Source organism: Pelmatolapia mariae, linkage group LG18, assembly GCF_036321145.2.
Source record: "Pelmatolapia mariae isolate MD_Pm_ZW linkage group LG18, Pm_UMD_F_2, whole genome shotgun sequence".
NCBI lineage: Eukaryota > Metazoa > Chordata > Actinopteri > Cichliformes > Cichlidae > Pelmatolapia > Pelmatolapia mariae.
The window spans coordinates 2,436,826-2,464,051 of NC_086243.1; the positions used below are offsets into that span (position 1 = coordinate 2,436,826).

The 27,226-nt window shown below is 41.1% G+C and overlaps 1 protein-coding gene across 1 annotated transcript; it reads left to right on the top strand.

The window, feature by feature from the left end:
• Nucleotides 1-900: 900 nt before the first annotated feature.
• cnpy1 (canopy FGF signaling regulator 1) lies at nucleotides 901-26,891 on the top strand. Its single transcript, XM_063462715.1, has 6 exons — nucleotides 901-1,078; nucleotides 1,665-1,767; nucleotides 2,671-2,786; nucleotides 24,352-24,564; nucleotides 26,315-26,414; nucleotides 26,709-26,891. Exons 2-6 carry the CDS (start codon nucleotides 1,674-1,676, stop codon nucleotides 26,747-26,749), a joined length of 564 nt encoding a protein of 187 aa, XP_063318785.1. The 5' UTR covers nucleotides 901-1,078; nucleotides 1,665-1,673; the 3' UTR covers nucleotides 26,750-26,891.
• The last annotated feature ends 335 nt before the right edge of the window (nucleotides 26,892-27,226 follow it).

Here is a 27,226-nt window from a genome sequence, read left to right on the forward strand (position 1 = left end):
GTATTGTGGACATTTACATCTACCTGTCCAATCGAGACTTTGATGTTAAAGATAAGATTCAATTAGCAGCAGGAAAACCAGGTCAGATCCCCCCGTAAAGACACCACCTGGCTCTGAGTCTCGCTCTCTCACGCATGCACAGGTGGGAAGTGAATTACAATGCGTTGCTTGATTAACCTCAGCATGGAGCTGAGCTGTTATGTTTAGAGAAGGGGAAGGAGCTCTTCAGTAAGATCCATTAGTATTTACGGCCACAGCATATCACTGTGGTGGTATATTTTCTATAGCACTGCAGTCGAAAGCTATAAGTCACATGCACGTAAATATATTCTGAACAGTTGAATATATTCTATTTAAATTATATTTATTTTTAACTGACTGTAACAGGAGATGGTTTATGTTTGGCGTAAATGAATGTAGTTGAATTTATTGCAGTACTGTTTATTTATTTTTGTATGAATTCACAAGTCACCACTGCTTGGTCTAAAGTCAGCAGCACACTGAAGTCCGATTTCCACATTCTACCAAAGCGTCCAAGAGTCAGCGCCTGTAGACACTGCGTCAGTTTGATTGGTCCATGCTCTTTGAGTTTGAAATATGATTGGCTGTCCACCTCTATGCCTGACTGAACGTGGCTACACCAGAGCCGAGCACGTCAAGACGACAAGCGAGCCGGAACTAGGCGTACTAAGAGAAGTAGGCCGAGTGTGCTTTTAAGATTGACGCATGATTTTTGTTATGATAAAGATATACTGAATAATTATTTCGAGACAAAGATTCTGACTTATTTTTTATTATTATTATTTTGTGTTTGAACTTTACTACCGCAATTCCCGTACAATAGTTAAATATAGAATATTTTTAGGGCAATGCCCTTTTATTTTGAAAGGCACACCCGGAAAGCTAACTGTTATACTGTATGTGTCAGTGCTGTTACCTGTCAGTAAGTGAAGCAGAGATAGGCATGTATAGACAAATGAGCTGAGGACATGTCATTATTGTAGTAATAGCGCTGCTGCACTGAGTCCAGCCGGCTCCACGTCCGCTGTTAGCTGCTATAGTTCGCTTTCCTCGCCAGGTAAGACAAGCTACCACCGCTCCCTTACTAACCCCGACGTGGACCGTACCTCGTAAACAAATGTGAAATCTTAAGACAAGTCTCGTATGGCGATCAAAATCCCAGCGGTGATAACGTGTTGAAAATATTGTTAATATTTTACTTGTATGAGCGTACAATTCGGCATTCGCTAAGTCCATAAATAGTTCGTTTTAAGTACAGTTTGATCGGATTTATGCTTGCCTTTTCCGTAAATGACCATTCGGGGGCTTTGTACTGCAAAAACTACAGGTAACGTTTTAGGAAAAGCACTTGTTGATTCCTGCGTAAAGTTCCCAAAGTGCTCCCCTCTTTAAGGTTTCAGGTCTCAGTTTCAGTTGTGTACATGTGGAGGTAAAATAACACTTCAATAATGCATAAGCACACTAAACTTACTGAAAATATGATTTGCATATTAAATTGTATGTTGTTTGGGTTTTGTTTTTTTTAAATACACAATATGTTGTGTTTTTTGAAATGTCTTCACACTTTAAGACTCTGTTACTTAGGTGTAGTATACTGAAATTTGATTTTAGTTTTTACTGTATATGCCTTTCTGTACTATTAGGCTATCAAGATGACTGCGTGGGTTATTCAGATGATGGTGATGGTGCTCTCTGTCTTTACTGGCAGCAGCCAGGGGAAGAGGGACAAGGTGCTCTACTGTTCTGGTAAGTCATGCAGATCTGACAGAAGCTTTCTGTCTCAAAGAATATTGATGCTATTTAAAGGAAAACCACAACTGAACTGCAATGCAAAAGCATCTCACCAAGTAACTCCAGAGTTGGCAAAAGTACAGACATTCTGTGCTTAAGTACAAGTACAAATACTACTGTTAAAAAATACTTCAGTAAGGTTGAAGTGCTGATTCAACTTCTTTACTAAAGTAAACATAAAAACTACAGGCTCAGAAATGTACTCAAAGTAATAAAGTGAAAAGTAGCTCTTTGGAGGATATTTCTATTTTCCTGCAAAGCTAACTGAACCTCATGCAATATTTACACAATGATGAAATCATATCAGTAGATGGGAATACAAACTGTAAAACTTTTTTAAAAATTCTTATTATACTCAGCTTGAATCTAAAGAAAAGGGACGATGCGATTTCACATGTACAGACCCAATATCTGATTTAAAAACATGAGGACTTGCATATAAGTCCTCATCAATCCTCATCTTTTAATCTAACCTCTCTTCTTCCTCTCCTGTCCCGTCTTTCTTATCTTGCACAGTGTGTTGTGCACAATAAATGCATAAATGCAAAAACGAGGAGAAATACTTACAACATGCACAAACATATGACCCACAGCGTGTAATTAATTAGCATGAATGTAATGTTGTTGATATGCTGCTTAGAGATGCTGGTGGATCCAGTGATAATCGATAAGGGAATCAAATCGGGAATCAATTCCCATCCATAGCATTTTGACCCTGTAGCACTTCCACAAACATCAGTATGAGACTGAATTCTGGATGATTTTTCATGTTACTTACGTACTGATGTTCACTTAATTCCAGGCTGTGAGCTGTTGCTTGTATTGTTTCCATCACTGAGGTTTACCTCTGTTTCCCAGCATGCAAGGCAATCGTGGATGAACTGAACCACTCAATCAGTCAGGTGGACCCAAAGAAAACCATCAATGTCGGCAGCTTTAGACTCAACCCTGATGGAACCATGAAAGACAAAAAGGTACTTTACGCCAGTGTTTACACACACACCACTCACTTGCCAAAGCCCCAACAGATGCTTCCTCATCGGTGACCCCCCTATGAGTAAAAAGTGGGAAGGAGGATCGAAGTTTGAACAGGAAGAAACCTCCAGGAGAACCAGGCTCAGGGAGGGGCAGCCATCTGTCGTGACTGATTGGGGTTGATGGGGGACGACAGGACAAAGATACACTGTTTAAGAGATGCAGAAACCAGTAACAACTAATGATTAAATACAGAGTGGTGTGTAAACACACAATGAGTGAAGGTGAATCACAGTGCATCATGGCAGGCCCTCAGCAGCCTAGGTCTATTGCAGCATAACTAAGGGAGGACTCTGGGTCACCTGATCCATCCCTGACTATATTCTTAAAAAGTTAAAGTTTGAAGCTTAATCATATCAGTGTCTGTCTCCTGAATCCACCAAAGAGGGGTCTTAAGGCTCTGCCTTCCATTCTATTTCTAAATATCCTGTGAACCACATGTCTGAGAGCGAAGTGCTCTCTCTCTTCTTCATTATTCAAGACCTTGTATGCGAGAAGGATTTTAAAGTTCTGGGTTTAACAGGCCAATGAAGGGAAGCCATTACGGGTGAAATTTGCTTTCTTTTTCTAGGAATGACTTTTTCTAGTTTTCCAGCTCTAAGTGTAGCATTTTGGATCAACTGAAGGCTTTTCAAGGAGTTTTTAGGACAGCCTGATAACAATGAGTTACAATAGTCCACCCTAGAATAGATGCATAAACTAGTTTTTTAGCGTCACTCTAAGACAAAATGTTTTGAATTTCCTACACATTTGTTTAAAAAACTCTAAGGTTCCTCACAGTGTTACTGGAGGCCAAGGCAATGCAGTTCAGAGTAAGCATCAAGAAATCTCGGGAAATCTTCAAGAAATCTTGGGATAAAAGGAAGGCTGGTGATTGGTCTATAATTAGCTAAGACCCCTTGTCTGTGACGGTTCTCGGTCATCCAGGTCATCGTAGTCTAAGGAGCTTGGAAAGAAAAGCGTCTGGACTTCTTTAAGTTAAGAAGTAACTTAAGTAACTTAAAGAAGTCCAGACACTTTTCTTTCCAAGCTCCTTAGACTAAGACCCCTTGGTTTAACTGATGGCTTTTCAAGTAGCAGTTTAATCCTGTTTGCCATTTGTTTGAAAGTTGTGTTTTGATCGTGTCCTGTGGATTTTTGAAATTTGGCCATCAATTTCTGGAGCAAAGACTCAAATTGTTGGAACTTTGGTAAAACCCTGTTTGGATTAAGACTTTGATACAGGATATTGGACTGGACTAACAGAGTTAACGAGGTAATTGCAGGCTAGCCAACACGTTACCAGGCTAACAGCTGACTGAGGAATCAGCTGACTGAACCTGCTACCAGGGTAACCAGAGAAAATGGGGCCGAAGAGGACACCGACAGCTGAGGAAGTCGAGGACATTAAAAAGTCTCTTGACTTCATAATGGAGGAAATTTCCACTATCAGGTTGCAGCAGAAAAATATCATTGAAATTGTGGAAATGGTAAAGCTCCTTCGCATCCAAAACGCCGAAAAAGATAAAAAGATTGCATACCTGGAAAATAAGGTCGCTGACCTGGAACAATACTCCAGGATAAACGACGTCATCATCACTGGGCTCCATATTAAACCCCGGTCATACGCTCAGGCGGTGACCGCTGACAGCAATGAGGAACCTGGAGAGCTTGAAATTAGCTACACGGAACACCAGGTGGCTGCTTTCCTGCGGTCCAAAGGGATTGACCTGGACTGTAACTCTGTCGAAGCATGCCACCCTCTTCCCAGGAGGGACGGCAACATACCGGCTATTATATTAAGGTTTGTAAATCGGAAGCACAAGATTACGCTGCTGAAACAAGGAAGAAAATTAAAAGGATCTAATGTCTTTATCAATGAACATCTAACCAAACACAACGCTGAAATAACCAAAAAAGCGCGACACCTTAAGAAGCTGGGAAAAATCCAAAGCACTTGGACGACGAACTGTAAAATATTCATTAAACTAAACGGATCACCAGAGGAAGCCAAAGTTCTGACCATTAAAAACGTGGCGGATCTCGAAAAATATCAGTGAGCAACACGATCTGGACGGCAAACAAGGTAACAGACAACCACACACTCACTTAAAATCAAATCAAATCAAATCAAATCACTTTTATTGTCACATCACATGTGCAGGTACACTGGTACAGTACATGTGAGTGAAATTCTTGTGTGCGAGCTTCACAAGCAACAGAGTTGTGCAAAATACAATAACGTAAAACAAGCAAAATATAAAACTGGCTAATCTAAAAAGTAATAAATATATGTACAATATGTAAAGGTATATACATTACTGAATGTGTATACTAAATATGTTTTTCTACGTGTGTGTGTTTGAGTGTGTATATAGTATGTATATACATGTTTTACAAATGAAATAAAGTAAACAATAAAATAAGATATATAAAATATACAGAGGTTGGTATGTGCAAAACAGTGGTATTTATATACAGTATGGAGTGCATAATGTTGAAGTTCCAGTAGTGAGGGTGAGGTGTCTATGAAGTGTTCAGCAGTCTGATGGCCTGATGGAAAAAGCTGTCTCTCAGTCTGCTGGTACGGGACCGGATGCTGCAGAACCTCCTTCCTGATGGAAGTAGTCTGAACAGTTTATGGCTGGGGTGACTTGAGTCCTTGATGATCCTCTCCGCTTTCCTCAGGCACCGCTTCCTGTAGATGTCTTGGAGGGAGGGAAGCTCACCTCCAATTATCCGTTCAGCACACCGCACTACTCTCTGGAGAGCTTTGCGGTTGTGAGCGGTGCTGTTGCCGTACCAGGTGGTGATGCATCCAGTGAGGATGCTCTCAATGGCACAGCGATAGAAGGTCCTGAGGATGCGGGGGCTCATGCCGAATCTCTTCAGTCTCCTGAGAAAGAAGAGGCGCTGCTGCGCCTTCTTCACTGTTTTGTTTATGTGTACTGACCACGTAAGATCCTCAGCCAGATGTACACCAAGGAAGCGGAAGCTGCTTACTCTCTCCACAGCAGCGCCGTTGATGGTGATGGGGGTGTGTACTCCTCTGCACCTCCGGAAGTCCACTATCAACTCCTTTGTCTTTGCGACGTTGAGGGTGAGATGGTTGTCTTGACACCAGTGGGTCAGGGCGCTGACCTCCTCCCTGTAGGCCGTCTCATCACCGTTGGTAATAAGACCCACCACTGTAGTGTCGTCCGCAAACTTCACAATGATGTTGGAGTTTCTAGTGGCCGTGCAGTCGTAGGTGTAGAGTGAGTACAGGAGAGGGCTCAGTACACACCCCTGTGGAGCACCAGTGTTCAGTGTGATGGGGGATGAGGTGGTGCTGCCCAGTCTGACCACTTGGCGTCTGTCAGACAGGAAGTTAAGGATCCAGCTGCAGAGGGAGCTGCTCAGTCCTAGATCCTGCAGTTTCCTGTCCAGCTTCGAGGGAACGATGGTGTTGAATGCTGAGCTGTAATCTACAAACAGCATTCTCACATACGTGTCTCTCTTCTCCAGGTGTGACAGGGCAGCATGGAGTGTCAGGGCTATGGCATCATCAGTGGACCTGTTGTGGCGGTATGCGAACTGTAGAGGGTCCAGTGAGTCGGGTAGTGCAGAGCAGATGAAGTCCCTGACCAGCTTCTCGAAGCATTTGCTCACGATGGGGGTCAGGGCTACGGGTCGCCAGTCGTTCAATGAGGAGATGGTGGAGGATTTGGGTACAGGGACGATGGTGGCCATTTTGAAGCAGGCTGGGACTACAGACAGAGAGAGGGAAAGGTTGAAGATGTGTGTAAACACTCCAGCCAGCTGAGCCGCGCATGACTTGAGGACGCGGCCGGGAATCCCGTCCGGACCAGTAGCTTTGCGTGCGTTCACCCTCCTGAAGCACTTCCGCACATCCTCCTCAGACACAGTGTGCGCACTGACGTCATCCGCGGTGCGCACACTGTCCGGTCTCGTGGTGTTCGCTGTGTCGAATCTAGCGTAGAATACGTTTAGATCCTCACACAGAGAGGCCGTGGTCTGCGGTGTGCTGGTTTTCCCTCTAAAGTCTGTGATCGTGTTTAGTCCCTGCCACATACTCCGAGGGTTGTCAAACTGTTGCTCCACCTTGTCCCTGTACTCACGTTTGGCTGCTTTGATCGTCTTCCGGAGTTGGTAATGTGCGTGTTTGTAGTCCGATGTGTTCGCGGAGGCAAAAGCGGTGCTCCGTGCCGCCAGTGCTGTGCGAACATCTCTGTTAATCCAGGGTTTTTGATTTGGGAAGGATTTAACTGTTCTGGATGGGACGACATCTTCCACGCATTTTCTGATGAATCCGCAGACTGAGTCTGTGTACTCATCAATGTCTTTAGCAGCCACGTGAAACTTATGACACACACTGGAAGGAAGAACTCAGATACATCTGGAAGAAACAGCTGCATCATCCAGACAGTTGCAGAATATGATCAATTGGAACGGAAAACATTTAACTATATGGATCACAATACACAGGACTTGGAATATGAAATAGATCCAGACAACAACTTCTTCTCATCTAACAATAACAATTGCTGCTACTATACAAATAAAGACTACAATCAGAGGATTAAAATTGAGAATAAATTATCAATTATCCACTTTAACTGTAGAAGTCTCTATGCTAATTTTAATCATATTAAAGAATATCTTAACCAGTTTTCACATCCATTTAGTGTCATTGCCTTATCAGAAACTTGGATCAATATGGAAAAAGGAACAGACTTTGAACTGGAGGGTTATGAATTCACATTTATAACTAGGCGAAACAAAGGAGGAGGAGGAGTGGCCTTGTATGTGGACAAATCCTTAAAATTTAATGTGGTGGAAAAGATGACGATGGTGATTGATAATGTACTAGAATGTATTACAGGGCTCGCAAAATTTCAAAATCCCTGGTAGCCCTTCGGGCAGGGACTCTTCAATTTTTGGTAGCCCAAAATAAATTTAAGTAGCCCGAATAAAAAAGGGAGCAATTTTTTTTTTATGTTTTGTTTCCTGTTTTGTTTCCGTTACAATATTATACATTAATGTATAATATTGTAACGGAAACAAAACATTAATCAAAAAATTGTTGAAACACAAATTACAATATTGTATAAAAATTACAATCATCAACTCAAATACTTGGTTGTAATTGAACATAAATTTCTATGAACTTGTAAGAACTGTACAACAGGAATCAGTCTGTGTCAGATCCTGAATTTGAAATTTCCACTGGAGTCACAGGTAAGAGGCAAGTGGAACCAAGATCTAGGCCATTTGCTTTTTGAAGTTTGCAAAGACTGCTAAATTTTGCCAGTGGTAGTTCACTCTTTGCAACATAGTACGCTGTTCTAAACAGATTTTTCAGGTTGATTTTTAGTATGTTATTTGCAGAATGAGCAATAATCCATTTCTTGCATTTCTCATGGGTCCTAATGGGGACCTTTCTTAAAATTACTGGTCCCAGTAACAAAGGCACTTGTCGACTCAGAAATCGAGGGAAACCAACAACACACCCGGCAGAACATTATGTTATTTACACGGGTGCACATAAGTGGTTCGCATGTGCGCATTCGCTGTCAAAATAAAAGACGCGCACCAGATAAGAAGTTGCAACGCGCGTTTGCGTCCATATAAAAGGCAGTGTTTTTGTCCGCTAGAGTGGGATTTTCATGGCACATTCTGCACCAAATCTCTGTGCATTCATCATTTGTTTAAAGCCAGCTCACCTCCTGCAACCACTTTTCCTAGAATACGCGCTTCTTTTGTGGTTCGGACTCCATCTGACATTTCTTTGGAGGTGGAGGAACACCAAAGTAATTGCTTAAAGGAGCTTCTTCGACATCTTTAAGAGTTCTAAACAAATGTCTGTCCTCCTCCAGAAAATCTTATGGACGCAAACACGCGTTGCAACTTCTTATCTTGTGCGCGTATTTTATTTTGACAACGAATGCGCACCTGCAGACCACTTATGTGCACCCCTGGTTATTTAGCTTGTCATATTCCAGCCACAGAAATTCTTTTGTCCATGAAACCATAAAGCTGCACTTTCTTTTTGCCTTATATTCTGATTTGTCATAACTTTTCCGTTTTGTGGTAAGCTTTTCTTTGGCTGTCACTTCTTCACCCTGACCGGTCTTATTTGGCTCAGCAGAACTAAAATATATATCCTGCTGCCTTTACACACGCACTCACATAACGCTCAGCGATTCTCTGCGCGATCAACCTCTCACATGTTTAAGCTTCCTGCGGGAGATTTCACTTGTCATGTTTGATAGTAAACTAACGATTGATAAGACGATGTCAGAGGAATTGGTGCGCAAATTATCGTCACTCACCAATCAGTACTGTCGCTCTCTATACACAGTTCGCGCAATTGCAAAGTGAAAGCAAAAAAACAAGCGCAAATTCAAACGCGATTTCAATATGTCACATATAGGGCTGCTCGATTATGGCAAAAATGATAATCACGATTATTTTCACTGAAATTGAGATCTCGATTATTTGATGATATTTATTTAACAATAACAATGTATTGAATAATGGCTTTAAAGATTGTCAAAAATAGTATAAAATAGTGTGCAAATACTGATAACAGTGCAAATGTTTGCAATATAAAAAAATAAAATGTAAACATCTATGTTTAGTGAACTTTGCCATGTCGCTCTGTGGTGCAGCTAAGACACCAAAGTTTACACACTATGTCTACTTGATCCACGTCTGACTCCGCGAACCCATAATGTTTCCACACCACTGAAGGGTTTTTTTACCTCTCTTTTCAACCAACGGCAGTCACTCTCCTCTCCAAATAACTTCTGCTTAGCTTTCCGAGCTTCCCTCTGTTAGCTCCTCTTAATTGTTGTGCCGCGTGTTCGAAACGCAGAGAGGTGCGCTCGATTTGCCACACGGAGCAGCGCGAGAGTAAAGCACGAGGGAGGTGCTAATAATCGGCTCAGTCATTTTTAATGATCGTTGAAAGCCCAGATCGTAATTTAGATTAAAATTCGATTAATTGAGCAGCCCTAGTCACATATTGGCAGTGGTTCACCGATGCCAATGACATATTTACCCAGCTACATTTCCGAAAGAATGCAAAAGCATTGACATATATTTTTCCTTCCTATGATAGCCCGACGGGCAGGGCAGGGATAGATTCTGGTAGCCCGACTGGAAAAATCGCTAGCCCCGGGACGTCGGGCTAGCGATTTTGCGAGCCCTGTATTACAGTTGAAATTTGTAAAGAAAAAAGTAAAAATGTAATCATTAGCTGTATATACAGAGCTCCAGGTAGTAGTATTGAGACATTTAAAGACTGGATAGAAGAAACATTTATTGAAATAGCTCACAAAAAAGTTTTCATTTGTGGAGACTTCAATATAGATTTGCTGAACCCAAATAAACATATAACCACTGAGGAATTTATAAACACAATGTACAGTATGAACCTATTCCCTAAAATTACTAGACCCACCAGAATCACATCACATTGTGCAACTCTCATAGACAACATTTTTACAAATGACATTGAAAATAAGACTGTAAGTGGACTCCTGATTAACGACATAAGTGACCATCTTCCAATTTTTACAATCTATGATAGGAATTACAAGATCAATAAAATGGACAGTAAAAAAGAGTACAGACGAGTAAGAACAGAAGAAAGAATGAATGCATTTAAAAAAGATTTATTGAAAGAGAACTGGGGTGAAGTATATCAGGAACAGGACGTTAATAGTGCGTATAATGAATTCCTTAGAATATTTACATTACTGTACAATACTAACTGTCCAATAAAGCAATATAGTAGGAAACATAAATATATGGACTGTCCATGGATAACAAAAGGTCTGCAAAATGCATGTATAAAGAAAAATGCTCTATACAGAGAGTTCTTAGGAACGAGAACTAAAGATGCTGAAATCAGATACAAAAGATATAAAAATAGGTTAACTAATATACTTAGATATAGTAAAAAGGAATACTATATGAAGCAATTAGATATAAATAGAAATAATAATAAGAGATTATGGGAAATACTGAACAGTGTTATAAAGCGTGGGACTGGACAAAAGAACTATCCCAAGTATTTCATTTGTAATGACCATGAAGAATACAATATGGATGTTGTGGCAAATAGTCTCAATGAATTCTTTGTAACTGCTGGACCAAATTTAGCAAGAACAATCACTGATCCTGGGAAAGCACAGGACAAACCGGATACACTGATTGACAGAAATACATATTCTATGTTTCTTACAGCTGTTGATGAAAATGAAGTTTTTGAAATTGTCAAAAAATGTAAAAATCAGAAATCTTTGGATTGTAATGATATTGATATGATGGTGGTTAAAAGAGTCATTGAGGCTATTATAAAACCGTTTACATACATCTGTAATTTATCACTTCAAACTGGTCGATTTCCAGACAGAATGAAAATAGCAAAAGTTATACCTCTATACAAATCTGGCAACAAACACCATTTCACAAACTACAGGCCTGTCTCTTTACTACCTCAATTCTCAAAAATTTTTGAAAAACTGTTTAAAAACCGACTGGAAAATTTTCAGATCAAGCAGATCAACATCATTGGCACTATTAGATTCAATAGAATACATCACAAATTCCATAGACAAAAAGCAATATGTGGCTGGGTTATTCATAGACTTGACAAAGGCATTTGACACTATAGATCATGATATATTAATAAGAAAACTGGAACGTTATGGTGTCAGAGGGGTAGCTTTAGATTGGGTCCGGAGTTATTTAGGTGACAGGAAGCAGTTTGTAAAATTAAATGGTGGTTGCTCCTTATGTATGGACATTGCTTGTGGTATACCCCAAGGGTCAGTTTTGGGTCCAAAATTCTTCAACTTGTACATTAATGACATCTGTAAAGTGTCCAAAGTATTAAAAATGGTTCTCTTTGCTGACGATACAAACATTTTTTGCTCTGGTGATGATCTGCATAATTTATTGGAGGACTAATGAAATAAGTAAAGTGAAGTTCTGGCTTGATAAAAACAAATTATCATTAAATTTGAATAAATCTAAACTTATGTTATTTGGAAATAGTAGTTTAAATACAAATGCAAAGATTCAAATAAATGGTGTTGATATTGAAAGAGTCAGTGAAAATAAATTTCTGGGGGTAATAATAGATGAAAAACTTAACTGAGAGCTCACGTAAGATATATTCATTCCAAAGTATCACGAAGCATTGCAATACTAAACAAGGCAAAGCAGGTATTAGACAGAACATCACTTCATATTCTCTACTGCTCACTGGTTTCACCGTACTTAAGCTATTGTGCAGAGGTCTGGGGCAATAACTATAAAACCACATTACATTCACTTTTTACTCTTGAAAAAAAAGCAATTCGAATCATCCACAATGCAGGTTATAGGGAACATACAAACTCACTATTTTTGCAGTCTGAAATATTGAAAATGGATGATCTAGTGAAATTCCAAACAGCACAAATTCTATTCAAAGCAAAAAATAAAGAACTGCCAGGTAATATTCAGAGTATGTTTTTTTTTGAAAGAAGGAAGTTATAATTTAAGGGGTTTTTGTAACTTCAAAACAGGGAAGGTACGTACTACAAGAAAAGGCTTTTGTGTTTCTGTTCATGGGGTGAAACTATGGAACAGTCTGAATATGGAATTAAAGCAATGTCCAAACATAAAACTGTTCAAAAAGAGTTATAAAAATATGATCTTCTCGAACTGTAAAGAAAAGGAAAATATTGAAATTAAATGAATGTCTCTATTTAAAAAAAAAAAAAAAAAAAACTAAAAAAAAAAAAAATTCATGATGTAATATTATAGTATATAGTATATCAGAAATCTGTTCACTATTTCTATTACAAATTATATCAGTAAGGAAGCTGACTAAATATTAACTGATAATTTATGGCAACGGGGTGGGATTAAATAAGTGTTTACTTCTTCCCACTCCCTTTCAACATGTAAATTAATCAGAATGGTTTTTTTGTATGTATTTTGTATAGTATTTTTTTTCTCTCTCTTACTTTCTTTTCTAAATGTACCCGTATATTGTTCACATGTTGAAATAAATTACTAATCAATCAATCAATCAATTACTGCGAGCTAGAAGGTCTGTGGTACATAGCCCATTAATAGAGAGGGTTGATTAAAATAGAAATTAAAGCATAAATAAATAGTTGGACTTCTTTGAACAGTTTTGTAGGAATGGGTCCTAAAGACACGTTGATGGTTTGGTAGTTGCTGAAGTTAACTCGGAGAGATCAGTTAATTCTCAACACACTCTCACCAAACTCTCTGCACTTGCTAGCACATCTCCACGTTAAGCACTCTAAGCTCATCCTTTCCATCTCGATCACCCCGCCTAGTCCTTTTCTCCTTCCTGTTTACCCAGTGAAATCAGAGCTGCTGGTTTGAGTGTATTAAACTGTTTGGGTATACTGTATTTAGCCATAGGGAACACAATAGACTACTTCCACAGTTTAGGGACTCACTTCTGTACACAAGACATGGTAAATGTGTCATAAAACACATGACTAAGTTGTTTTGCATAGTTCTTCAGCAGTCTTCCTGTAATCCCATCCGACCCGAGGCTCTTATTTGCTTTTGATTTTTATTTAAAGACTGCTTGAACATCATGTACATTTTAACAGTGCAATCGGGGTACAAGGAGCCATTTCTACATAGATGTCATAGATGCTGTGATTAACAGAGACTCACGTTGATGCGGTCTTTTCATGGAGGAGTCGATTGATCTTTGTTGTTACTGTGGCTGTGTGCATGACACTGTGTGAGCACAGAAGATTGATCCAGGCTATTGTCCTGCTGTAATGAGGTCACACCCCCCTGGAACTATGACATGTTCTGTTGCTCAGAGGCCAGAAAATCATGAGGTTTACAGCTATACTATTGATTTCTGGAGCTTTAGTGTTTGTTGTGACTATCACTGATAACTGCACCGATCAGTGTGTGCACATAGGTGTCGACACCTACAGGCAAATTCAGAATCATGACAACTGTTTTCAACACTGATATTACTAGCTCAGTGTAGCCATTAGATGTTCTGTGTGACGACATAAGTCATCAAGTTTTACTGCATAATTTTCCTCAAAACAAAATCCAAACTATCCTCTAAGCATTTACATGTATCCTTTTTTTTTTTTTTTTTTTTTTTTTTTTTGTCTGTCCCATTTGGTTCTTTAGCCGTCAGAATTGTTGTCTGAAGACCAACAAGGATACCAAATGAATTTATTTTGCCAAATGGATCATCATGGCATTGCCGTATTGGTCCATTTGATCAACCTTTGTTGTTATTATTTATTTTATTTTCAGTTGTTACAGATGGGACAGACATGACTGGGGGATAGGAAAGGGAGAAAGAAAGAGAGGAAGGAAAAGAAAACAAAAGGGAAAAGGGACAGTGAGAAAGGGCACTTACAAAGACAAAGAAAAAAAAATCTCCTGGATCACCTGTTGAGAGAAAAAGAAGAGAAAACAAGCAAAAAAAAAAACAAAGCAACATACTAAACACAACACCATCACGTTAATCTAGCTAAGTGTGAACAGCAGTAAAAACTAAATATTGAATGTGGTTGTGCAGCACGCAGGACAGACAGCGCACAATGTGCTTTAAAGTAGCAGCTAAGAAAGGTGTAGTTTATGTCTATGAACAGTGAACACCCATGTGCACACCTGTGTGGATCAGCGCGCTTGTATACAAAAGGTTTCCCCATGTAACGGTCTGCTAGAGGGTGTGGAGGGCCATAGCCCCGTCCCCCAGGGCATGAAGCAGGCATGGAGGAGATCCAGGCTCCAGACATCCAGAGGCCCCAGAGTGCGAGAGCCCAAGGAGTACCACCGGAGGGGCATCCGTGCCACCCTCCTGGGAAGGGCTGAGGAGATCCCCAGACGAGGGGTCACCCAGTAGCCACGGAGGAGAAGCCAGAGGGGGCTGCACTGGCGTGCCCGCCGGCTCTGCCGGCAGCCAGCTGTGCCAGAGTGAACCGAGCCGGAGGCCCGGGGGCCCCCTTTGCCCCGGAAGAGGCCTGACCAAGCGACAGGCACCAGGCCCCGCCAAGTAGCCACCGGGAGTGAGCTGGTGCATACCTGAGCGCCCAGCCCTGGACACCAAGAACCACCAATGCACCAACCCCTGAGGGCATCAGTTACCGGCAGGGAGTGTGGTGAGGGGAGATAGGCCTCAATGTCGACATGGATTTAAAATTGAGAGGTGGGCACCGGCGCCAGAGGTAGGGTTGAATACACAGACCGTCCACTGGACGCCGTTAACGTGGTCACCCTCAAGGCCCTATATATATGTGTGTGTTATGAGAGTGTGAGTAATGTGGATGTCTAAGTTGTGGAATAAAATTGAGACACAGGTGGCCAGAAGGGGACGGGGGGGGAATGCCTCCCCTGCACCCTGGTGACCCCCCCCCCCCAAGGCCCTACCTGTGTGGGTGGGTGTGGTGGAGCGGGAAGAGGGAGGCAGCCGGGGATGGGGAGGAAAAGAAGGGAGGGGCAAGATGCCCCTCCCTAGGGCCAGCTCCCCCGCTGACCCCAGTAGGCACCCCCGTCCTCTGGTACCCACCAAGGCAAGGGAGCCCAGGCCCATCCAGACCGGGGCCTATGGCAGCAGCACCGCCAAGCCCCACAGGACCCGGGGAAGCCCACCCTACCCCACCGCAGAGGAAACTGTACCCACCCCAACATTCAATCATCTCTCAGACTACACAAGACAACAGACACCCAGGTTATGTTTATTCTCCACCTCTCCTATGTCTCTCCCCCACCTGCAGAGTGGACTCCTGCAAGGATGGAACAACCTCCCTGCCAGTTGAAGAGCCCCCCAGTTAGGCCGATGCACCAGAGGCCCCCTGCGCCAGGGCTGAGCCCCCGTGCACCCACCCGCCCACAACCTCGGCGACACACCGACGAGGACCGAATCCCCCAAGGCCCAGCCAGAGCCCCAGCACGGAGGCGAAGCACCCCCGAACCCCAAGCCCCCATGCCTGCCCCGGATCCACTCAGGGGCAGCCAGGCCACCAGGCCAGTAACCTACGTCCGCCAGCACAGACCATCCCCCAGCCCCGCTGCACACAGCCACGAGGAGAACACCCTCTAAGAGCGACCAGAGCCACTAACCAGGTTATGACCACAACCCCCCGGGTTGAGCCCTCCAGGGATAACGTCTCTAGGGGTTCTCCAGGCGCCCTAAGCCCGTCCCAACCTCCACATCAACCACAACAGCTAAGGCGGGACCAAACCACGACCCCCCACCCCCGCTAGGTGATGGAGCCGATCAAAGGAGCCCAGAGGGATTGATCTAATGTGGTGGCAGAGGCTGTATCAAGACTAATGTGATCTATTAGATGGTTTCTATATTGGCTAGAATTAAGATTATTTTTATTTTTCCAGTTCATGAGGACCATTTTCTTGGCGATGCATAGGGCAGTAAAAACCATGTGGACTGTATTAGTTTCTGTAGTGACATCATCCAATTTTCCCAACAAGCATACTAAAGGGGAGGTTGGAATTTTACATTTCAGACACTTTGATAAGTCTTCACATATCTCACGCCAAAACTTCTGCACTGGTGGACAGAACCAAAGAGCGTGGATGTAATTGTCTGGTGTATTGCCTTGACAGTGTGAGCAGTTGTTGGAAGATGTAAAGCCCATCTTGAACATCCGATGACCAGTATAGTGCACTCTATGTAGTATTTTGTATTGTATTAATTGCAGACTGGGATTTTTAATCAATTTAAAGTAGAGCTGGGCGATATAAGATTTTTTCATATCACGATATGCTTTTTTCATTTCAGGCGATAACGATATATATCACGATATAAGCCAAATAACTATATTTGTAAGATTTAAATGTGCCGTTGCTCACAAGTAAAATGTGAAATAATCTGCAGCTTGTTTTGATTTAAATATTTATTTCCCATAATAAGTTCAACAGGGTAGATGTACTTAAGGAACATGAGACTTCAGTTTCAGATAAATAAAGGCAAATATTGCAAACTACACAAAAGGCAGCCGCTAAAGTGTTTAAGTTTCAAAATAGAACAAACAAAACAGACTACTAAATTGTCAATTCCACTTAGAAACAAAATTTTAATTCTAAAAATAAATCTTAGTTCGTTTTACAGAAGAACAAAATTGACTAACTTTTGTCAATATCAAATAAACTGAGAACTAAAAGGAAATTTTCAGTCTCTCCTTGTTGTATAGCTTAGCTTTTCAAACAGTTTTAACAGTGACTTTAGTCTGACAAAAGCCGAATGACGAATTAGCGCTTTCAGTCAGAGATTGAGCATGCAGCGGTTTATTGTATTTCCAGACTTGCTTTCGGCACAATTTACAGTGCGCGGTACTCTGTTTTTTGTCAGACTTGAAATAGCCGAAATACCTTCGCACTACGGAACTTCTATGGCCCTTCCGTTCGACAATCTCTCCGGCATTGGAACCATCATCGGTTTTTTCTTCGGTAACCTTCGCTCACGCTCTCGGTTGATTTTTCTCGAGTCGGCAAACTCATTTCCTTCATTACCTGGGCAGCCCGGCTGCAAAAACAAATACACGTGCGCCTTGGCACTTGTGCTGTACGTAACAAGTCACGTGACGTGACGCTGCGGCTGTGATTGGTTCGGCTCTGCGCTACTTAATTTGGATTGGCTGTTCTTTTTTTTTTTTTTTTTTAAGAGGACAAGAGAGATGAGGCCTATCGCAATAGTTTAATTTTTCTATCGAGAAAAAGTTATTTCGCAATACATATCGTTATCGTTCTATCGCCCAGCTCTAATTTAAAGGTTTTTAAGCATACCTGAGACCAGAAGTTTTGGTCTAAGCTTACTGACAAATCTGCTTCCCACTTTGCAATAGGAAGGGATATTGATTCATCTATTTTAGAAAGTGTTCTGTATATTTTAGATAATAATTTGGGGGATTTAAGAGTAAGAAAGTGTACCGCACTTGGTGGTGTTTGTAATTCAGCTTGACTGAGGTAAAATTTCTTTTTTACTATGGATTTAATTTGTTGATATTCTAAAAATCTTTTAGATTTCTAACCAGGATACATTTACATGTATCCTGATTAGAGTTCGAAAACAGCATTCCAGTCACCCAGCAGGGAGAATGAGCTTCCTCCAGCAGTGAGCTCCTACTCTACTCTGAGCTGAGACTTTCCTCTACCTGTTGTATTATCTGGTCAATCAGATGTTATTGAGCCACATAAGAAGCCAAACCTTGATCCCATGCCCTCCCGGCTCCCTTCTTTTCAGCAGCTTTTGACCTAGTGTGAATCAGAGAGGGAGGGATGTCACAGCTTAGATGCCATCAGTGAGGAGGATTTGCAGGTTTTAAGTCTCTGCTCTTTGGCCTTGTCACAGTAGGACTTCCTGAGAGTATGGGGCTGCTCTGTGCCACAAAAGTTAAACCTGCCTGCCACAACAATGACACATTTAAGGCTTCCAAAGACATTGAACTTAGTTGGAGCGGGTTGATCTCATAGTGAACGGTGGGAAGTCATGCATTGAGAATGAGAGGATGCACAATAGCATGCTGACACAATGACACATAATATCATGGTCTAGAAATGTGACTCAGTGAGGTGACAGTCATTTTTTTAATCCAACAAGGATCTTTTATTTTTCCTTGGAGGTTTCTTAAAGGAATAGTCTAACTTCCAAACAAATTTCCTTTTTTTGCTTACTTTTTGATTTGGTTGATATCAGTCTCATGTCTGAGACACTTACTGCATACGGCATAAAAAAAACAGCGACAACCCTCAGGGCAACAAAATGAACCCATTGTTGGAGTTCCATGTTAACTTGACCTGCTAAACAGCATAAAAAGCATGTTTGAAGTTTCCCTCTTCACATCGTTATTGATGTATGAGACTAGTATTTCATTATTCAACTTGTCATGTCTCAGGTCTCTTTTGTCTTCCTCCCCTCACCCCAACCGCTGTTTCACCTGTGCAGCACATAATACACCTTCTAACTTGGCAACATTAGTAGCTAACTTGGCGCTCCTGCATATTATATAAATATGGTATCTTTTGGCTCTTAAAAACACAACAACAGCGACAACATGGCGAATGTTGAAGCCTTAACGTGAATTCTAAAACCAGTGGGGAACACTGTGGTGGCTACATTCATCAGTCTGTGAACAGGACATGTTCTTCTGTGAGCGCCAGAGGCAGCGTTAGCATTGTGAACGGCCTTTGGGGCCCAGGCCCATCCAAAAGGATGACTGTGCCCCCCCCTCAGCTGAATTCTACTGACTTACTTTTACAACTATAGGTAAAATTAATTGTTGTACAATAATAATTGTTATTGTAGTAACAACCAAGCCCATATTAATAATTTGGTCAATAGCTGTTTAGAGCATCTACAATGAAATAGTAAAGTTAGTGAGTCTAATTCCCTCCTGTCAAAGTTGGTTGCCTGTCTAGTCCATCTTCTGTGGTGCTGACCCTGTTTAGAGGCGCTCGTAGATGTATGTTTGAACTTTGGACAGTGTAGAAGGTCAAAAACACAACATGTAAACAGCCAGATTTTCCCTGGTTCAAGTCTTCATGATGCTTTAGTGGATTTTATGAGACCATCACTAGGCCAGCATTTGATGTATTTCATCGTGGCATATCAAAAATCAGCAGTCACTAGAGATAAAATGTGATAAACCAGATCTGAGCAGATGCTGAAAGGTTAAATACACTGGACTTCTTTCTGATTTCTAAGAATCACTTAGAAATAAATCACAGAAACTGGAGCATCACGAGACTTTCTAACCAAGTTTTCTAACCTCTGGCTAGTTTTTTTAAAAAAAGGTTAAATCTCGCTAATGAGAATAAACAGCATTATCGGCCTAAATTTAAAAGCACTATGAGAGCAAAATTACAGTAAGAAAGGACCATCTGAGTGCCTTTAAATACTCACATTTACCATTGTAACAAACTAAGGAATGACTGAACTTACCTGACCATGAACACAACAGCCTGTAAAATGCCTCCACTCCTCTGTTAAAATACATAGAATATTATTTTATTCTGGATTTAAATATTTCAAAGACAAAAAAGATTTTTTACCATGTTTTTTCAATACAATATGAAGTACCCAGATAACTTGAGCAAAATATTGTGCAACACATCCAATGTCCAGTTAAAAACAGTCTGGCATGAAGTAAAACGATACAAGGAAGCTTTAAATCTGCAGTTTTCAGATGCTAAAGTAATGTGAACAAAGCTTTACCGATGTGTGCACAAACACATGATAGGGACGAGGAGGAAAAAGGACCTCTTGAGGATGTAAGCAGAACCGTGGGATTAGTGCTGGGCGATATGACGATATATATCGTGTGGACGATAGAAAAGTGTCTATCGTGCCATTTGTCTTCTATCGTTTCTAACCCGAATTTTACAAATTATTACATAAAATATATCATTAACCCTTTACAACCGGTCAGAGCAGGCACACTCCGTTTTGCCTAACTATTTTTAAATCCCTGTAGAACTGTAACCACGTAAGGTAGCGCAATAATGGGTTTTTTTGCATATGAAACCGTAAGAGTTGTACTTACATCTTATTCCATTAGCTTGCCCTAGGTCACGGTTTTCTTCCACATATAGCTTTGCAAAAATTGCATAAAAAGCACTTCCAGCAACAAAAACATAATATTCCAGACTTGCAGCAACAAAAACATAATATTCCAGAAACACGCTTTGCCGATCCAATCAGCTGTTCATAACACTTCCTAGTTTGTACATAAGTCAGCATGAACTCTCGCATGTCCGCCATTACCTGCCCGAAACCGGAAGTGACGTCATTTTCGCGGAAAATGTAGTTTTTTAAGCTTCAAAGCCTATGTTGGTGTTTTTAAAAGTCATGTTTGACTTTATGCTTTTCTGTATCGTTTCTGGGATGCTTAGAAGTCAAATTACACTGTTGTAAATAGTTTATTTTGATGCACATGCTGTGTTTTTGCAAATTTGCATTTATTTATTTTTATTTTTCCTGTAGTATATAAAAAATTGTGTGTCTCAAAAATAAAACTAAGAAGACACTCAAAATAAATAAATGTAAAGATAAGCTCTGGCGGACTTGGTTCTATGGTAGGTCTTAAAGGGTTAAATAGCCTGTGCAAATATATTAGTGTTGTCTTCTCACTATACATACTCTTAACAAGAGAAAATAAAGTATTAAAAAATGATATTTTTCGCAAAGAAACTCTGTCTTGTGGTTTTGCAACATGGTGCTGCTTTACGTGCACCCGGATTTGCGACATGCTTTACAGTAATTCAAAACAAAGACTGCACCCTCTCCACTCGCTGTTTAAAGACTGCATACTTTCCAGATGACCACAGGTCAGGTGGTATATCGTGATATATATCGTTATCGTGATATAAAATAATTCATATCGTGATAAATATTTTTTCCATATCGCCCAGCACTACGTGGGATGAAGCTTTTTTCTGAACAACTATCTCCATGGGCTAAACTCTAAGCGAAGTTGTGGCACAAGAAAAATGATATTAAGTATCAATCTGCCCGTCAGATTTAAACACTCACTAACTGGAGGTGCTTCTATCATATTCTTTGCTTTTGCCAGTTTTTTTTTAATCTTCTTCAGTGCCATGTCTTACTCTTCTAGTATCTCTGGTTTGGCCTATAATATGGTCCTTTACACCACAGAAAAAGAAGGAGCTTGTGGAGCTTAGCGTACTGTTGAGAAAGTCTTCTCACCTGACTTCTGACAAGAGTGAAGAAGCTTTACCGCCAAACAGTGTTTCAGTCCTTGTGCTGACTCTGCTCTCCACTATCTTCCAAATTGCTGACACGAAGAAGCCCTGGGCTATGATTTAGAGCTCATATAAAGATGCATAGCATTTCCATTCAGAATGACCAGCTGTTTACTATTAGCTTTACTATTCTATCATAATGAAGTAATATTATTACCGTTAGACCTTTATCAAAGACTGCTATTCGAAAATTTGGGATTTAAATGACATATAAAGGTCAAAAATACATTTTAGGTTCTCCTTCCACTTGGTGCCAATGTGACATTATTATTGTTATTTTATTGTTTATTATCATTATTATTATTGTTAATTTATGGGTCTTCATTGACCAGAACAATGACATTGAAAGGCCCCTGTCCACAGTGGTGCAATAATGGCTCCCTGTCCAATGGGAATTGAATGGAGGATAGCTTCCCTGAGAAGCCTATTCTCTGGGCCAACCAGTCACACCCCACTACCACCTCAACCACCACCCCCCACCCCATTCTTCAAACAACACTGTGACTGACAGCTCCCTTTCACACGGCTGCAACTGGCAAGGAAGGGCTTTAATTCCAAACCATTTTGTAGCATGGCATGATAATGACTTAGACCCAAGCCCATGGATTGACATGGTTTTATTGTAGGTCCGGGGAGAGCAGTCCTTTTCTTCTCTTTTTTATGCTGTTTGGATGAGATTGAGGATTTAGTTTTATATTCAGTTTCATTCTCATATAATAATATATATAAAAAGAAAGATATGACTGACATGATGACAATAGAGGAACATGTATTATCAATTATTTCTGCAATGAATCAGTTAATAATTCTGTTAATTAAACCTGTGAATGTTGCATTGTCAAACATGTACTGTTTTTAAGTGAAACTCCAAAGTATTACATTTGCGCAACAGCTTCAACAGATGATGCTATATAGGAGTATTGTTTCTACTGAATGTCCCTTCAGTAGCACTTAAGCTCCAGTAATGACTCACTAAATACAGGCTGCAGTCAAACCTACCAACTAAACCTTAATGAGAGATGACTAACTGAAATATGCAAATATAAAATATTACTTGTCGGTTATATTATTATTATTATAAGCCTTCCGTCAAATCAGCATGGATATTAGAGTGTAATTAAAAACTAACCTAGCAAGCTTCAGGTAAAGATGATTTTGTGAAAACAGATCATGTGTTCTTCAAAATCATTAAAATAGTGGCTTCTACTGCACATTCTCAAATTAGCTTTTTAAAAGCTTGGTGGAAAAAAAACAAGGTATTTAAAAATGTCAACATGGTCCTAGGAAAAGTGTGACTAGCATCAATTAATTGACCAAGTTTTAATCCAATAAACAAAAAATTCAGTCATTGAGTGAAAGAAATGACAGCACTGATGCCAAAGTCACCACAAGCAAGTTTTGATTGATAGGCGAGCCTCATCGCCACTGCTCTACATGACCTACATCCCCTAGTGCCTGGCCCTTCCAACCTTTAGCCCTGTGCTGTAACACCTTCTGTCGACTGGCCAACTTTCTTCCTTCTTCCTCAGCACACTGTTAGCAACCCTAACAGTGTTGTCAGGCGCAGGGTCTTCTGCAAGGATTAATGCAGCATCGGAGAGCTCAGGTGGTTCTAATTGTCAGAGGAATCACTGGCTGGTTTTGCTCTACTACCCAAAATTTCAGTTTGCTGAGCAGGAAGAGGCAAAGATTTGATGGAAGACAGATGGCAGAGCAGTCCTTTGTCACATCACCGCATCTCAAAATGTATGATGCGTGTGTGTGTGTGATCAGTAAGGCTGGTTAGAGAAACAGAAAAAGAAACAAAGGCTGAGAGTATAATTTATCTATCATTATAAGATCCAGTTCATCTGCAAGAGGCTCAAAAACGCTCCCTTCTTCCTCTGTGTTCTCTCACCACCCAAACTGTCCCCCACCCCCAACCTCCGTCCTGCCACTCTTTGACCAAAGAAAACAAGGAAGATTTCCTGCTTTGATCGTCAGAGGATGGAGGGGCTGAATGGGCCAAAAGACAGCGCAGAGGCAGGGTGGGGGCAGAGGAGATGAGCCGTTTACCCTGCACTTGGCTTCTGTTGAGGCCTTCTGCTTCTCCCATCTCCTCCTCCTACGACCCCACCCTTCTCTGGATTCCAACCCCTCTTTTTGCTAGTTCGAGGTATACAAACACTGAAACCCACCCCTCCCCTACTTCACCCTTTTCAGTGCCCTATCCTTGCATCTTCACCCCTGGGCGTCACCCCTGTCACCCAATATCCTTCCGGGGATGGAGGGAGCAGAGCACAGCACCTGTCTTGACCCGTCTAGACACCACCGCCCTGTTGATTTGTCTTGAAAGGGATGGGTGGTGGAAGAGCATGGCTGAGTTTGGATGGAGAGTTGGGGAGGGTATTCATGCAGGTTAAAAGTCAAAGTTGGAGGGTGAGGTATTTCAGCGTTGATGGAGAAAACACAGCGGAAACAAGAGGTCACCCCACTGACCCACCCTGAGGCCTGTGGTGTAGCACAGCTAACACTAGGCCAACCCAGAGTCTTTTCTTTTTTGCCATGATGCAGCTGTGCTGTTTTGGTCTATTCGGCACGAGTTCTTAGACGTTTCAACGTGGCAATCTAGTATTGGAAACATGAGACAATGGCTATACGGTCCAAGAAGAAGCCGTGCTGGAACAGTCATGCCAGTTCAACATGATGATTCCCTCCTCTCTCTCTGGTTTGGTTTGCCAGGTCCCATTCGCTCGCTCGGAGACTCACCTCAGCGAGCTTCTGGACGGCGTGTGCAACAGTATGAGTGACTATGCACTCTATGTGGATCCCGTCACCCAGCACAGGCAGTACAGGAGGTTTGCTCCCAGAAGCAGTGCTTCCACCGACGACTTCCCCGACTTTAAGAACTTCCAGTTTGATGGGCCAGAGGCGTCCAATGACCTCAAATTCGCAGTGAGTGGAAACATGCACTGAAAACAATGTTGTTTTTAAGTAGAACTATAGTATAGTTAGAACTGCAGCCTAGTTCAGAAGCTTTGGAAGCATTTCCAGGCCAAAACCAGGTCATGCCAATTTCATCCATTGCTATGTATTAAGAATCAAAAACAAAGAAAATTCTCAGAGGTGCTGGCTAATTTTGAAACAAGTTGTTCAATAAATGAAGATGTACATTTAAAAATGGAGGCGGTGATTATGACAACCCTGCATCAGTCGGTTTCCAGCGCCGTCCAATCGAAAACAACACGTTTTGTATAGCAGAAGCATTACAAGGTAGTCATACAGTTACTCAGATATGTAATCTAAATACACATTTGCTATTTTCATCAATCTATCAATTGGGATTGTAGGTACAAAATGTTAGACTAGAAATTCGGATAGTTGCAGTAATGCTATTATTGAAATTCCTTTTATATCTTTATTTATTTTAGTAAATTAATTATTAATCGGTTTGTTAAGCTCACATTGTCAAAATTAACAAAAGTATACATTTTATTATAGAGGCATTTTATTATAGGCATTTTGGTATATGGATACTTTTATGTAGATGTATATTTCATGTTGTTTAAAATAATTGCTCCTATGCAGAAAAAATAGAAAACTTGGCAAACATCTTTTTTCTTTAGAGTCTGTTTAAAATACACTACTTTTCTTTGTCTTCTTGAAGAGAAGGTCATGAATCTGTGAGCTACAGACAGATGAGAAATGAAAGAAAAACCCAGAACAGTAATGTGGTGACCTGCCACATCAGCGTCAGAGCTCCTCGGCATTTATTCTTGCAATAGACTTTGGAACAGAATTAGATATTGCCTTTTGGGTTTTTTGATGGCGGTGGTGGAGCATGATGTCAGTAAAACTAGAAAAGAGCTATATAAATACAAGTATATTACTCTTTTATGTCTGACATTGTTCAGAAATCAATTTTCATATTCTTTAAACCATTCAAAGACGCTGTGTCACATAGAACAAGTGTGTCTACATAGCAGTGACCCTTCTTTTGATACAAATGGCCCCCTGTAGCATAATGGAGCCAACGGAGCTCTTCACTGTAGGGGTCAGTGATTCAGGGTTTTCCTTTAATTTGTCATGCATTTGTAGTGTGGGCAGTTGGTTGTGCCAGCCATTTCACCTGCCTTCAGTAATGAGAAAGTACTTGATATCAGCAGTCACTGCAGAAAACCCGGTCAGTGAGCCATGATTGAATTTAGTGACGTGTAGACCACTGAACAGCTGTGAGCTTCACCACAACGCACCGTGTCGGCTTCATGTGACTGAGAGGTCTGAAGGAATTAATAGGACAGATGAAATAACAGACATGGGGAGAAGTTTGTTGTTTATTCTGACAAAAGTTGGATTGCATCATGAGTGTGATTGAGTGAGCCAGCTCCCACTGAAAGCTGCTTTAATAAACAGCTTCAGACTCGCATCACAGCCACTTTTGTCTGTACTTTTTATTCACCACCATGTTCCTCGCTAAAGAAAAAGCAGCTGGATCAGAAGTCGAATTCATAAAAAGCGAGGAAGGGTGCTTTCACAGAGTCTTCAAAATGGATGAGCGGTTCAATAAACAGGAGAGAAACGTGGCCACCGCCATGCAAATGGCATGCCCACATTGTGTGAAAAATGAGACAAAGTGTGCAGATGTGTGTTGTGCATATATGGTCGAAGCACACTTTGACCAGTCTTTGATGTGTCTGTGTCTCAGTGTGAAACGCTGGTGGAGGAGTTGGAGGAAGAAATCATCTCTGTGCTGAGCCGGGACAGGCAGGAGAACGTGCACGAGGAGTTGTGCAGCAGAGTCTCAGGTAGCAGCTTTTCTTCTCACACACACACACACACACACACACACAGTCTAAAGCACATACTTGTTTCTTGTAGTCTGCTTGTCTTTAGTACTTTCAGCATGTCAGTGTGTGTTTTCATTTTGCTGCTCGGGTTTGGCTTCCACAGCATTCAGTAACAGCAGAGGCCAATGATTAGCACAGCTCAGTAGCCTCAGTATAGTTCAGTGTTAGCTATTTGTGTCTTAAGATGGTGGCACATTTTCGGGTTGTGGAACATAAACACTGATGTGTTTGTCTTCATGCTTTTCCTTTCAGACTACTGTAAAGACAGCAGCCGTGCTAACGAGGAATTATAGCATCACATCGGATTTTCGGTGCAGCGAGGAGAGCCCAGCTTTGACACACATTTCCGAGAAAAAGGTTTTGATAAAACATGTTTGACAAACAACTGAGACTATTTTAAATAAATAAAAACCAAATGTTGAGAAAGCACAGTGTTCATTTTTGTCTCTGCATGCTGCTCACACCACAGGACTGTCGGGAGCAGCTGACTCTTTCTGTATCTTAACCAGACCTACAGTAACTGTTTGTTGGTGTGAGTTCCACATTTGAGCTGCTTGAAAAATCTAAAGTTAAGATAGTGGTCTCCACAGTTAGTCAGCTGATCAGTTTATCTGTCAAAACTCTTTTCTGCTCTCTGTCACAGTCTGGCTTTATCACCAAGTCCAGGAAAAACATTTGGATTTCTTTGTTTTTTTATAGAAAAAATACACATTATTTTCTTCATTTGCACACACCATAAACATCCATGGGAGATATATCTGTTAATGTGG